The sequence below is a fragment of the Bombina bombina genome, chromosome 5 (assembly GCF_027579735.1).
Source record: "Bombina bombina isolate aBomBom1 chromosome 5, aBomBom1.pri, whole genome shotgun sequence".
In the NCBI taxonomy this organism is placed as follows: Eukaryota; Metazoa; Chordata; class Amphibia; order Anura; family Bombinatoridae; genus Bombina; species Bombina bombina.
Window position 1 is genome coordinate 427,212,621 of NC_069503.1, and position 15,018 is coordinate 427,227,638.

The 15,018-nt window shown below is 38.9% G+C and overlaps 1 protein-coding gene across 2 annotated transcripts in view; it reads left to right on the forward strand.

The window, feature by feature from the left end:
* Positions 1 to 13,658, forward strand: part of ANO10 (anoctamin 10) — a 778,263-nt gene extending 764,605 nt beyond the window's left edge. For both annotated transcript variants that reach the window (XM_053714266.1, XM_053714265.1), the window contains exon 13: positions 9,757 to 13,658. In XM_053714266.1, the coding sequence (XP_053570241.1) occupies positions 9,757 to 9,816 (60 nt within the window). In that variant the 3' untranslated portion in view covers positions 9,817 to 13,658. The remainder of the gene's footprint in view (positions 1 to 9,756) is intronic.
* The last annotated feature ends 1,360 nt before the right edge of the window (positions 13,659 to 15,018 follow it).

Below are 15,018 nucleotides of genomic sequence, written 5' to 3' on the forward strand. Positions count from 1 at the left end.
ATTCAAGTACGCGTCGCATCGCTTCTGAAGTTCAAATATTTAATCTCTGAGCGCTCAGCTAATCGACCTGACGCGGCAGAGTGCTCAGAGATGAAAAGGCAGGACACACAGAGCGTGCACAGCCGCATCTACATGCTGCGTGCCGCTCAGCTTGCAATGTGTCACAGCCATTAGAGTCTACACATCTGATCTGCTGTCCGCCGCGAGAATGATGGGCGGGCGGAGCCGGGCGCAGAGATGGTCCAGAGAGAGAGATAAAAAGACAGGGGGGAGAGAGAGCAAAAGAGTGGGGGGGGGGGGGGGGAGAGCAAAAGAGAGGGGGGCGGGAGAGAGAAAAATAGAGGGGGCGAGAGAGAGAAAAAGAGAGGGAGAGAGAGAGAGCAAAAGAGAAGGGGAGAGAGAGAGAGCAATAGAGAGGGGGAGAGAGAGAGCGCAAAAGAGAGGGGGAGAGAGAGAGCAAAAGAGAAGGGGAGAGAGAGAGAGCAATAGAGAGGGGGAGAGAGAGAGCGCAAAAGAGAGGGGGAGAGAGAAAGCGCAAAAGAGAGGGGGAGGGGGGAGAGCACAAAAAAGAGAGGGGGAGAGAGCAAAAGAGAGAGGGGGAGAGAGAGAGCAAAAGAGAGGGAGGAGGGGGAGAGAGCGCAAAAGAGAGGAGAGAGAGCAAGCAAAAGAGAGGGGGAGAGAGAGCAAAAGAGAGGGGGAAAGAGAGAGAGGGAGAGAGAGCAAAGAGAGGGGGGAGACAGAGCAAAGGGAGGAGGGGGAGAGAGCGCAAATGAGAGGGGGAGAGAGCGCAAAAGAGAAGGGGGAGAGAGAGAGCAAAAGAGAAGGAGAGAGAGAGCAAAAGAGAGGGGGAGAGAGAGAGCAAAAGAGAGGAGAGAGAGAGAGCAAAAGTAAGGGGGAGAGAGCAAAGGATAGGACCGCTGTACTGCAAAAAATTGCCCATGTACACAGTCTTTAGGACTAGTTTATTATATTTCTTTAATAGAAGAAGTTTAATGTGGCTTATGTTGAAGAAGGTGAGTGAGGGTTTTCTTACCCTGTAGACATGGATAGGAGTAAGCTTTCCCTTAGAACAAAGAGACGTCTCTTTAAAGGGACAATAAGCATTACATATATTTTTTGTGAAATTTTCTTTTGTCTTTATTGAGTACATAACAGAAAATCATATACAAATGGAAAAGAAACATATTCCATCATTTTTAGACACAATATAGTAATTCAAGATTACCAAATAGCAGAGGCATATACATGAGCTGGAATTCAAGCTTAAAGGGTTTCTCCCCAAACAGACAAAGTCTCAAAGCTCTCCGCTGGATCATCTCAAAAGTATCAAGTAATGTCCTCATTTTTAGGAAAATAAAATTTAATAAAAAAAAGCAGAGTCCAAATAGGTGATAAGAGCTTGTGATAATTTGAAGATACATTACAAACACACTTTAGCTTGAGATGCTATGCAGTTTAAATAAGGGGAGTGTATAATACTAGAAAATGTATTTTGGACCACAAAAATGATCCTCATTATATGATATCCTTAGAATCAGCAGTTAGAATACAAAATAAAACTCAAGGCTTATAAATATAGAAGGAATGGAGCCTGCTGTATGATTGTCTACCTAACTGCCCAAGCCATCACCCAGCTAATCGAACAATTAGTGAGGCAACCAGCTAATCATAGAATAGTATTGAGGCTATTTCCCACCTCCCTCAGGGGTGCCGCCATATTGAAATATAACTTTCACTACATTCCAGTGCTGATCGTTTGCACATTTACAGCAGCTCTCCTTCAGATACATGCAGTGTATTCTAGGTTCCAAAATGGTGGCACTCATGATTAGAGGGTGGTGCATAAAACATATTTAGTATTTAAGGTACATTTTAGTAAAATTTCTTTTTCTTTCATAGACAGTCCATACTAAATGACTGCATGTTATATGCTATGACTGCAGACTGTTATGGTCTTTCCTCTGTGTTTTTACCCATTTGTTGGGGACTGCTTTAAATAAAGACAAGGATTAATTTACCTCCGTGCCCATCTCTTTTGTTTTATGTGTTATATATTGCATGAATACATTCTGTATTATAATGGTTGTAAATCAATCAGCTTCTATAGACAGGCACAAATAAATATTGCTATTTCTTCCTTTTTCTACAAACTTCACTTTAAGTGACTTTTGGAGAAAGCCAGGATGACCTCAGGTGATTCACTTGTAGAAAATGAATAACTAAGTCCGTGCTGATCAAAGCAAACAGATTGGTTTCTAGTTACACATCAACAGATGTTTCCATGCCTAATGGATCCATAGATGACTTTGGCTAAACACGTATAAAAGGTTTCATAGGAAAATAAATATATATACATACAGCGCTGGAAAAATATCAATGTACTTTAGCAGTCATGGGTACAAAGTTAAAGGGACACAGTACTGCAAAATTGGTTTCCCATTAAAGTGTTTCAAATGACTCGTACCAGCTACAGAGTATTAAAATGTATGGGGCAGTGCTCCTTTATTTTTCTACTTGAAATAGCTGTTTTTGCTCATTGAAACCACAACCCATTTTTCTCAAGAACATTTCCATTCAAATGGACTGAGCCTGCAGGAAGAGTAGACCCCCTTATCTTATCTCTCTCTATGCAGAAAAGCCAATACTTAGAACAGCTAAATACGGAAATGTCAGTACCTCTGCCCCACCCACTTAGGGGTTTCTACCAAGAATACCATAGTATTCAAACTTTTCAATATAGGTAGTGATTTCAACAGGCACAATCAGCTACTCCGAATAACAAAATAAATGTTATTTGTAAACAGTTTAAAACACTCCAGTGAGTTAAATGGATCATTGGGTATACATTAAAGGGAAGAAAAAAATACTGTACAAAGTCCCCGTAATAATATAGAAAAAGAGTCCACATAATATAAAATACTAAAAGACAGATAAAGGGCTCAGCAATGTGTAACTGGTCTACTGAAGTATTAGAAGTGTAAATTCCCAGTAGTATATATGTGTGTGTGTATATATTGTTTTCTATATATAAAAGGCAAAACTTTACACATCCATCTCTATCTGATTTATATTGTATTTCACTTATCCTTAGATAACATTTTTAATCTTAGCTTAGTTTGTGTACTAACCTGTCCCTATATTCATTTATACATTTATTTTTGCTGAGCTTGCAAAAGTATCGGTTTCCATATTGAGTAAAATCTGAATAAATTAATAAAAAAGAATGAGCAGATTATTTTCATGTTGATATCAAGCTTGCAATATCCTCTCACATTAATACCTGTATTGCTTCATTATAATAACCCACTTAAAATATATCTAGTTTCGTTCATAAACTATTTATGGCTATCTTACTGCATATTAGAGAAGCAGTGAGTAGCATATCCTATAATATAAAAGGCCAAGTGTGTTTGTCCAAAGCTGTCATGCGCAGTAGAGACAGCACAAGGACAAACACACCTGACCTTACCTGACATGCTGTTTGCGGCGGTGGGGCAAAAGTGGGCATGACTGGGCGTGGCCGGGTGAGAGCATGGGCGTGACCAGACATGGTCGGGGCTTGGTCGGGCGTGGGGGGGGCTGGTCGGGTGTGGTCGGCGCAAAAGAGAGGGGAGAGACAAAAAAAGATAGGAAAGAGCTAAAGAGAGGGGGAAGGGCAGAAGAGAGGGGTGAGAGAGAGCAAAATAGAGGGGAAAGAGCAAAAGAGAGGGAAGAGAGAAAAAAAGAGAGGGGAGAGAGAGAGCAAAAGAGAGGGGGAGAGAGAACATAAGAGGGGGAAAGAGAGCAAAAGAGAGGTGAAGAGAGAGAGCAAAAGAGAGGGGGAAGAGAGAGAGCAAAAGAGAGAGGGAAGAGAGAGAGCAAAAGAGAGGGGGAAGAGAGAGCAAAAGAAGAGAGGGATGGAGAGAGAGCATAGAGAGGGGAAAGAGCAAAATAAAGGGAAGAGAGAGAAAAAGACAGGGGAGAGAGAGCAAAAGAGAGGGGGAAGAGAGAGCGCAAAAGAAGAGAGGGGGAGAGAGAGCAAAAGAGAGGGATGGAGAGAGAGCATAGAGAGGGGAAAGAGCAAAATAGATTGGGGTGAGAGAGCAAAAGAGAGGGGAAAGAGCAAAATAGAGGGAAGAGAGAGCAAAAGAGAGGGGGAATAAGAGAGCAAAAGAGAGGGGAAAGAGCAAAATAGAGGAGAGAGAGAGCAAAAGAGAGGGGGAAGAGAGAGCAAAAGAAGAGAGGGGGGAGAGAGAGCAAAGGAGAGGGATGGAGAGAGAGCATAGAGAGGGGAAAGAGCAAAATAGAGGGGAAGAGAGAGAGCAAAAGAGAGAGGGAAGAGAGAGAGCAAAAGAGAGGGGGAAGAGAGAGCAAAAGAAGAGAGGGGGAGAGAGAGCAAAAGAGAGGGATGGAGAGAGAGCATAGAGAGGGGAAAGAGCAAAATAAAGGGAAGAGAGAGAAAAAGACGGAAAAGAGAGGGGGAAGAGAGAGCAAAAGAAGAGAGGGGGAGAGAGAGCAAAAGAGAGGGATGGAGAGAGAGCATAGAGAGGGGAAAGAGCAAAAGAGATTGGGATGAGAGAGCAAAAGAGAGGGGAAAGAGCAAAATAGATGGAAGAGAGAGCAAAAGAGAGGGGGAGAGAGAGAGCAAAAGAGAGGGGGTGAGAGAGAGCAAAAGAGAGGGGGAGAGAGAGAGCAAAAGAGAGGGGGAGAGAGAGCAAAAGAGAGGGATGGAGAGAGAGAGCAAAAGAGAGGGGAGATAGCGCAAAGGAGAGGGGGAGAGAGAGAGCAAAAGAGAGGTGGAGCGAGAGAGGGGGAGAGAGAGAGCAAGGGGTGAGACCGCTGTACTGCAAAAATGGCCCGTGTAACAGGCTTTAGAACTAGTATGTAATTATATTAGGTATGGATACGAGTGCAAAAAACAAGGGAGTTCAGTGATCTCTAAAAAAAAATTCTGCCACAGTCTTTTACCTTTAAGCAATGAAACTCCAAGGTGACTACTTACAACCAGAGTTTCTGCGTTAACAGTGGTTGTTTAATTATGTGTAATGCTATGGTGCAAACACAAATCGACTTAAAAAAAAACTGTCAGTCTGGGATATTATCTGTTAAAAAATAGTGACTTTTACCCTCTGAAAGGACATTACGCACCAAGCCAACAAGCTGATTATGTAAGGTTAAAACAAAATGCTGCAAATTGCTTAACCCCTTAGTGACCAGAGCACTTTTCCATTTTCTGTCCGTTTGGGACCAAGGCTATTTTTACATTTCTGCTGTGTTTGTGTTTAGCTGAAATTTTCCTCTTACTCATTTACTGTTCCCACATATTATATACCGTTTTTCTCGCCATTAAATGGACTTTCTAAAAATACCATTATTTTCATCATATCTTATCATTTACTATAAAAAAAATTATAAAATATGAGGAAAAATGGAAAAAAACACACTTTTTCTAACATTGAACCCCAAAATCTGTTACATATCTACAACCACCAAAAAACACCCATGCTAAATTGTTTCTAAATTTTGTCCTGAGTTTAGAAATACCCAATGTTTACATCTTCTTTGCTTTTTTTGTAACTTATAGGGCCATAAATACAAGTAGCACTTTGCTATTTTCAAACCATTTTTTTTTCAAAATTAACGCTAGTTACATTAGAACACTAATATCTTTCAGGAATCCCTGAATATCCATTGACATGTATATATTTTTTTTTAGAAGACATCCCAAATTATTGATCTAGGCCCATTTTGGTATATTTCATGCCACCATTTCACCGCCAAATGCGATCAAATACAAAAAATTGTTCACTTTTTCACAAATTTTTTCACAAACTTTCAGTTTCTCACTGAAATTATTTACAAACTGCTTGTGCAATTATGGCATAAATGGTTGTAAATTCTTCTCTGGGATCCCCTTTGTTCAGAAATAGCAGACATATATGGCTTTGGCATTGCTTTTTGGTAATTAGAAGGCCGCTAAATGCCACTGCGCACCACACGTGTATTATGCCCAGCAGTGAAGGGGTTAATTAGGGAGCATGTAAGGAGCTTTTTGGGGTAATTTTAGCTTTAGTGTAGTGTAGTAGACAACCCCAAGTATTGATCTAGGCCCATTTTGGTATATTTCATGCCACCATTTCACCGCCAAATGCGATCAAATTAAAAAAAACGTAAAATTTTTCACAATTTTAGGTTTCTCACTGAAATTATATACAAACAGCATGTGCAATTATGGCACAAATGGTTGTAAATGCTTCTCTGAGATCCCCTTTGTTCAGAAATAGCAGACATATATGACTTTGGCGTTGCTTTTTGGTAATTAGAATGCTGCTAAATGGCGCTGCGCATCACACGTGTATTATGGCTAGCAGTGAAGGGGTTAATTAGGTAGCTTGTATGGAGCTTGCAGGGTTAATTTTAGCTTTAGTGTAAAGATCAGCCTCCCACCTGAAACATCAGACCCCCTGATCCCTCCCAAACATCTCTCTTCCCTCCCCTACCCCACAAATGTCCCCGCCATCTTAAGTACTGGCAGAAACTCTGCCAGTACTAAAATAAAAGGTATATTTGGGCTTTTTTGTGCATTTTTTGTTAGCATATTTACATATGCTTCTGTGTAGGGATCCCCCTTAGCCCCCAACCTCACTGATCCCCCACCAAACAGCTCTCTAACCCTCCCCCTCTGACTTAATGTGCGCCATCTTGGGTACTGGCAGCTGTCTGCCAGTACCCAGTTTGGTGAAAAAAATGCTTTTTTTTAAAAAAAAAATGTCCCTTTTCTGTAGTGTAGCTTCCCCCCCCCAAGACCAACCCCCCACCCCTTCCAGATCCCTTAGATGCTTAAAAAAAAAAAAGTTTATTTCATTTTTTTTTAACTTTTCTTTTAACTTTTTTTCTGTAGTGTAGCGGTTCCCACCCACTCCCGCCCCGTGCACGCGCCCGCCCGCCACCCCCGTGCACGCGCGCGCGCCTGTGCGCGCCCCCGTCGGCTCCGCTTCCGATCCCGCCCCCCTCCACCTTACACATCTCACCGATGGCCGCCTACCCGCCTCCCAAGTCGGCTCCCACCCACTAACGATACCGGCCATCGATGTCCGGTGCAGAGAGGGCCACAGAGTGGCTCTCTCTGCATCGGATGGCCAGACAGTGTTATTGAAGGATGCCTCGATATTGAGGCATCGCTGCAATAACCGGAAAGCAGCTGGAAGCGAGCAGGATCGCTTCCAGCTGCTTTCCACACCGAGGACGTGCAGGGTACGTCCTTGGTCGTTAACTGACATCCTTTAGAGGACGTACCCTGCACGTCCTCGGTCGTTAAGGGGTTAAAGGAACATGAAACCCAAAAATGTTCTTTCATGATTCAGATAGAGAATACAATTTTAAACAACTTTCCAATTTACTTCTATTATTTAATTTGCTTCCTTCTCTTGTTATCCTTTGCTGAAAGGTTTATCTAGACAAGCTCAGGAACAACAGAGAACCTAGGTTCTAGCTGTTGATTGGTGGTTGCATATATATATATATTGATTGTGATTGGCTCACCCATTTGTTCAGTTAGAAACCATTAGTGCATTGCTGCTTTTTCAACAAATGATACAAAGAGAATGAAACAAATTAGATAATAGGAGTAAATTAGAAAGTTGTTTAAAATGGTATTCTCTTTCTGAATCATGAAAGAAATATTTTAGGTTTCATGTCCCTTTAAGCCATATATTTGATTTGCATCAGTTTTTTTTTTTTTTTTTTTTTTGCCTCTAGGGACTGTGGGACAAGCGCAATATTTTACTCAAAAGCAAGGTTTTTAATGCAGAAGAGATGGAAATCTGTAATACATAATAAATAAAAGTAACATCACATAAATAGATACCTGCTTTTTTGTGTTTTTTTTTTTTACCTCATATTGGAAAAACAAGGAATACTTTTTGCACCACTAGTTTACACTTTAGTATTGTGTAATACTATTTTACGTATTTCTACTCTACTACATGTCTCTTTCCATATAATTATTAAACAAACTGGACTGGACTGTATCACTGCAACTTAAAGGAACATTATAGTTAAAAAAAAAAAAAAAAAAATCTTTACTTCATCTATAAGAGGGCAGTTCAAAATGTATATCAGTGTCTAATTTTCTGAAAAACTTCCTGTGAATAATTACATATTTTCTAGTCACGCTTGCATAGCCGTGTCCCTCTCCCCAGTAAAAAAACAAGTGGGAGTTGTCCTTATTAGCCAATAAGAATAATTAGGATGTAGAAAAATATACCACAGTATTAGTTTTAAATTATCACCAAAACAGCATTTGTACCAAACTTGAAATGCATGTCGTAGGGAACATTTATTGGGGCCTATTTATCAAGCTATCTATCTAACATGTCCGCCTGCTCTGAGGAGGCGGACAGACATCGCCGCAATTCAATCCGATCGAATACGATTGGGTTGATTGACACCCCCCGCTCTGCAGGGGGGGCGTTGCACCAGCAGTTCACAAAAGCTGCTGGTGGAATGCTGAATGCGGAGAGCATATTGCTCTCCGCATTAAGCGAGGTCTGTCGGACCTGATCCGCAATGTCGGATCATGTCCGACAATCCTTTCATAAATAGACCCCATAATATCTTTACAAGAGAGGGTAAACTGATTTTTATTTATATACAGAAAGGTACTAAATAACAATTATAGGCCTCAAAAAATACTACTTAACATAACTATATGCATTTATCTCATGCCATCATAAACCTGTGTATACGTCTGTATTATAGGGTTTGTTGTTAAAGCAACACTAATGTCAAAATTAAACTTTCATGATTGAGCACACAATTTTAAACAACTTTTCAATTCACTTACATTGTCTAAATTTGCTCAAACGTTTGATATACACGCTTTCTGAGGTACCAGCACCTACTGAGTATATGCAAGAATTCACAGAATATACGTATATGCATTTTGTTATTGGCTGATATCTGTCACATGATGCAGTGGGAAGGAAAATTGAACTAACTTTTAACTTTGTCGCACACAAAAAAAATCTACTACTCATTTGAAATTCAAACTCAGTGATCTTGTTTGGGCAGCTCTACTATATTTAATAGCCTTTAAGGGAGTAGCTTAAAACCTTTAAATCTTTAAAAATTAGATTGTATACTCCTAAAATAATATTGCAAGTTTGCCCTGAGTTATGAAGAACACAGAAGCAGTAAGAGGCCAGCAGTAAATGGAACCTCAAGGTTACCCATGTAGCCCAGGTCATAACGCACAGACGATTCGCTAAACACGCTCAGAGAGGAAACCGTTCCACTGATTAGATGAGCAATGTGTAATTCATGATTCCTTAGTGAAACAAATCACAAAACGGCAGCGGTTTGCAGCATTTGGTTCATTATGGCAATGGATTTATTAGAAAAAAACGCAACACACAAATCCATGTATTGTAATAAATCTGGTGCCAGAACCAACCGAAGCCGCAAACGCTGGCCATTCAGTTTTGACTTTTCACACATATCTACCACTAATATACAGCTAATGCCAAAATTGTATACGTCTTCAGTCTGTAGAATCGCCAATTCATTAGATTATATGGAAAGTGAGTTTATTTTGACATTCAGTAATTGGTTTTGGGAGTAAATGTATATTCCAAATAGATTTTAATTAAGTTGTTTGTGATTTGTGTTCTAGGATGCCCATAGTTTCTCTTTAATATTCTGCAGCAGCGGATGTATTATGTTAATTTACTCCCACTAAATTTATAACTGAAATTACTCCTTTTTTTTCCCCCCCAGCAAATGAAGCTTTCTTCAGATTCGGTTACAGAGGAAGATGATGCCATTATTAGTCCCTGAGGAAAACAAATGCTCTGATGGAATGCTACTCCACTTGATCTTAAAGACTGTTTACAACCCTCCCTAAACCAAAGTACCACTGTTCTTCTCAGGATGAAATTTGTTTAAAAAACACTGCTTTCTTGTCTGTTACTTTGCCTGTCAGTACAATGCAAACATCGCTTTCACCAAATACTTTAAGAAAGTTTGGTCTACATATTACAAGTAAAATGGCATCACATGCTCTTCGCAGTTTTATGCATGCCGTGACGGTCGTTATGTCATAAATCAAGTTTGTCAAAAATGTCTGCTGCAGACTAAGGGGCCGATTGATCACGGTCCGAATTGGGCCGTATACCCCTGTTTCTGCGTGAGCCTTCAGGCTCACCGGAAACAGGAGTTAAGAAGCAGCGGTCTTAAAACCGCTGCTCCTTAACTCGTCCGCTGCCTCTGAGGCTGCAGACATCAATCCGCCCAATCTCATACGGTCGGGTTGATTGACACCCCCTACTAGCGGCCGTTTTGCCGTGAATCTGCAGGGGGCGGCATTGCACAAGTAGTTCACCAGAATCGCTTGTGCAGTGTTAAACATTCAGCGATGTCGGCCGGACATGATCGCTAAAGCGGCTCATGTCCGTCCGACAGTTAGTAAATCCCCTAAACCTCAACCCTTAATTCAAGGGAGATAAAAGCTGCATTTGAAAGGCATAGCAGTTCATTCAAATTTCAATTCAAAGTTTTTTTGCAAAATACTTATGTTTGCCAACATGCTTCTGGAACCAGTTACTGCTGCACTTGAGCAGTACAAATAAGGCTGTAGGCCTTGCCGTTGTCTCCTGAGTAGGCTACACCATTGAAGTTGTGTGTTTTGTGTATGCTAAAAATTATAATTCTATCAAAGGCTTTTAACAAATGCCTTTTTGCAAACACAAATTTACATTACAAACATGTTTCTAATTGCATCTGAAATTCACTGAAATTCATTTCAAATAAGTTTTTATATCCCAGTCTGTTTGAAATTAGTAGTAAGTGACACTACAGTTTGCATTGTAATGTAAGATATGGTGGCTGTTTTTGACATTCAAAACAAGACTTGTTATTCAGTATTTATTAATGATGTATTATCTAAATTTAGCATTTAAAAGTGAAATGGATTTTATACAGATTTATATGCATGCACATGAAATGCTTGTTAGTATTGCATGTCATTAAATAACTAAAACATGGAGCTGATATAGGTACTAATTGCATTATTACAACAGTTTGTGAGGTAAGATTGCTTCTTTACTCAGTAATTAATGACAGTAAATAATGACCAGCTTTATGAGATATGTTTTTACCTAGAAACTAGTGAAATAAAGTAACAAGCCAACGTCACATGCCCAGTCCATTTGAAAGCCAATGTCAGGATATTAGGGAACACTGCAAACATCTGCTTGAAGTCAGTTACTAGCATATATTCAGGTAACAAGCCTCAGTAAAGGGAAAAGCTCCTCTTGCTGAGCCATAGCCAAAGTTTAATACAAGTTACAGCAGCCTCCGACCTCAGCTCCTCATATGTATTCTACAAAGGCTCATGCTGATGTCATGCAAGAACTCTCAGGCCGTTTCTACACCAGTATCTAAGTTTTCAGGCCACAGAGCCAGGTCAGACAGTTGCAGATTTAAAGGGACATTAAACACAAATTCAGATAGAGAATACCATTTTAAACAACTTTCTTATTTACTTCTATTATCTAATTTGCTTAATTGTCTTGATATTTTTTCCTGAAAAGCATATCTAGATAGGCTTATTAGCTTCTGATTGGTGGCTGCACATAATTGCCTCATGTGATTGGCTCACCCATGTGCATAGCTATTTTTTAACAAAGGATATATAAAGAATGAAGCAAATTAAATAATAGAAGTAAATTGGAATGTTGTTTAAAATTGTATTCTCTACCTGAATCATGAAAGAAATGTTTTGGGTTTAATGTCCCTATAAGGACTATTGGCTTGAAAAAATGTGTAGTTATAGTCTGACAAAAAAATAAATAACATATAATCATCATTTAACAAAAAAAGAGAGGAATAATAACAAGGAAGACAATGAAACCTGGGGACAATATGTATGAAAACATTTTATGTTGACAGATGGGTCTATCACAATCTTTTAGAAAACCATATCAAATGATTCCTCTACAAGGACCCCCATAGACTTTAATGGTGATAATAAACTATGCTTATTTCATATGTAACTCACAATAAAAAGTGTTTACCTATCTTTCATTTTCTTCTTTATTATGAACTTTCATGGGCAGGAAAGAATGTGATATCAGTGGAGGGGTTATATGACGCAATTACCTGGTTCACACTCCATCTTATGGGGCCGATTTATGAAAGTGCAAACTGACATGATCCGCTGTAGCGATCATGTCCGCCGCACATCTTACCCTGTCGGCATTTATCATTGCACAAGCATTTCACTAGAAGTGCTTGTGCAATGCCACCCCTGCACATTCGTGGTCAATCAACCCAATCGTATGCGATCGGGCGGATTGCTGTGCGCCGCGTCAGAGCAGGCGGACGAGTTAAGGAGCAGTGGTCTTAAAGGGACACTGAACCCAAATTTTTTCTTTTGTGATTCAGATAGAGCATGAAATTGTAAGCAACTTTCTAATTTACTCCTATTATCAAATTTTCTTCATTCTTTTGGTATCTTTATTTGAAATGGAAGAATGTAAGTTTAGATGCCGGCCCATTTTTAATGAACAACGTGGGTTGTTCTAGCTGATTGGTGGATAAATTCATCCACCAATAAAAAAGTGCTGTCCAGAGTCTGAACCAATAAAAAAGCTTAGATGCCTTCTTTTTAAAATAAAGATAGCAAGAGAACAAAGGACAATTGATAATAGGAGTAAATTGGAAAGTTGCTTAAAATTGCATGCTCTATCTGAATCATGAAAGAAAAAAATTGGGTTCAGTGTCCCTTTAAGACAGCTGCTTCTTAACTCCTGTTTCCAGGGAGCCTGAAGGCTCGTGTGCAAACAAGTGTATACGGCCCCATTCGAGCCATGATAAATCGGCCCCTATGTCTCTGTATCTGCTGTATGTTTGGCAGATTATAGTTTATTTTTAAACATTGCACTTATTCCCTTATTGACTATATGAACTTAGTGTTGGTGCACTGAATTTATTTGTATGTATGGTCACAACATGTTTAATACTGAGCTTGTGGGAAATGCATTGTATGAATAGGAGAAGCCAAAGGACTGAGTTCTACCTCTACAAGTAGACAGGTGATTAATATCCTATTAGTAAGGGCTTTTATATGTGTGACATTGAGTAATTGTTTCAATTTGTCTTTAATTCTGTAGTGTACAGAGTTTTGCATTAATGACTAAATATTTGTTGATTGTGCTTAGTACTCACAGAATCAAAACTTATCCCATAAATAAGTCCATCCACACCCTGCTGTCCAGTACTAAAAATATATGTTAAGCTCAGCTGTGCTGTGAAAAGTGATATTATATCACACTAAATAAGTGAAAATATCCACTAAAAACATAAGCCCTGCTACAAAGTCCTAAAGAAGTTGTGTATTCATTGTATCAATAAAAATACAAAAATAAACAGATACTGAATAGAAATAATTATGTTACAATTGTTCCATATAGTTTCTTTAGAATTCTTTCCATGTTATTACTATGTTGATAAAAAATCTGTTTATTTCTCGGAATAACAGTAGCTGAAAATGTATTTACCCATACTATTTAATACTTGCAAGAAAGTAATGTAAAATCTTGAGAGGTTGTGCCTGGTAAAGACATTGTACTTTTTTCTTGCCAGTTTGACAATATTAAATGAGAGCAAGTAAACCCTGATAGTTTGATGTAGACTATTTGCCTTTGTATCGAGCCTTGTCTGTAGTGCTGCAGTCGTTTATTATGCCTGTCAGACCGACGGTTATATGCGCTGTCAGGTAATTACTTCTCACAACCACCTGCATTAGTGAGAACAAAATGATATCGCTACCTGTGTCACTGTTATTTTTACCTTCTGCTACCATAATGGTAAAAAGGGAAGGGACAACTTACTGGACAGAAGACGGACAGAAAAACCTATATAGATTATTAGAGTGTTGCTTTAACAGATAACCCAACCCTCTCCAAAGCCTATGCAAAAAATAATAGATGTAACATAATGTAACATAATTGACTGACCTTGTTATTTCCCTTTCTGAGAAAGTATATATTGCATATCCTCCTTTATAGGAAGTATGTCACCATATTAAAAAATAAATAAACTGCAGAAGTATGATGCCTGTAACCATGTCATTTTAAAGGGCCATTATATTTAAAAAATGACATGCCAAGCACCCCATAGCCCTACAAATTAACATATTTAAGGGATACGAAACCCCCCAAAAATATTTTGTAATTCCCATAGAACATAAAAAAAAATTCCCATAATATTCTTTGTTGAAGAAATACATAGGTAAATATCTGGAGCACTACATAGCAGAAAATAGCGCGGTCATCTACTGCTCTTTCTTGCAAATGGATAACATTCTTGCAAAACTATATGCCATATAGTGTTCCAAAAATGGGCTGGCTCCTATACATCCCTGCTTTTCAACAAAAGATACCAAAAGAATGAAGACAATTTGATAATACAAGTAAAGTAGAAAGTTGTTTAAAATTACATGACTCTGGAATAATTGTGTGTATACTTTTGTGAAAGGAAGACATCCAGCAAGGTTTATTATGAATATGTTTATTATATGAGTTTGAAAATACAATAAAGTTTATTTTAAAAAAAAAAGACATGCTATTTCTGCATCATGATAGAAAAATGTTGGGTTTCATATCCCTTTAAATTAATGTTTATTTGATCTTGCTTTTGTGTTGGATTATTTCTCTTTTCTTCAGTCTGAATAAAAGCTGCACTGCATTGGCTTCAAGCAGATGGACAGTGAAACATATTTTTCAAATGAATGACAACTGGATGATCCAGTATCTAAATTTGGAGAAAGCTACTGTTGGATTTAGATTACAAATTAGGTGTTAACCTATTTAGAATTGAGGGCTTTGCAATATTCCCTATTCCTATTACTGGATGCTCCTTAGCTGTGCTACATATTGAATTAAGGTATGAAGCAGACTGCTTATGTCTGGGTACAGTATGTAACTTGAGAATAGTAATAGTAAAAACACCTGACCAGTACACAGCTGCTAAGTTGTA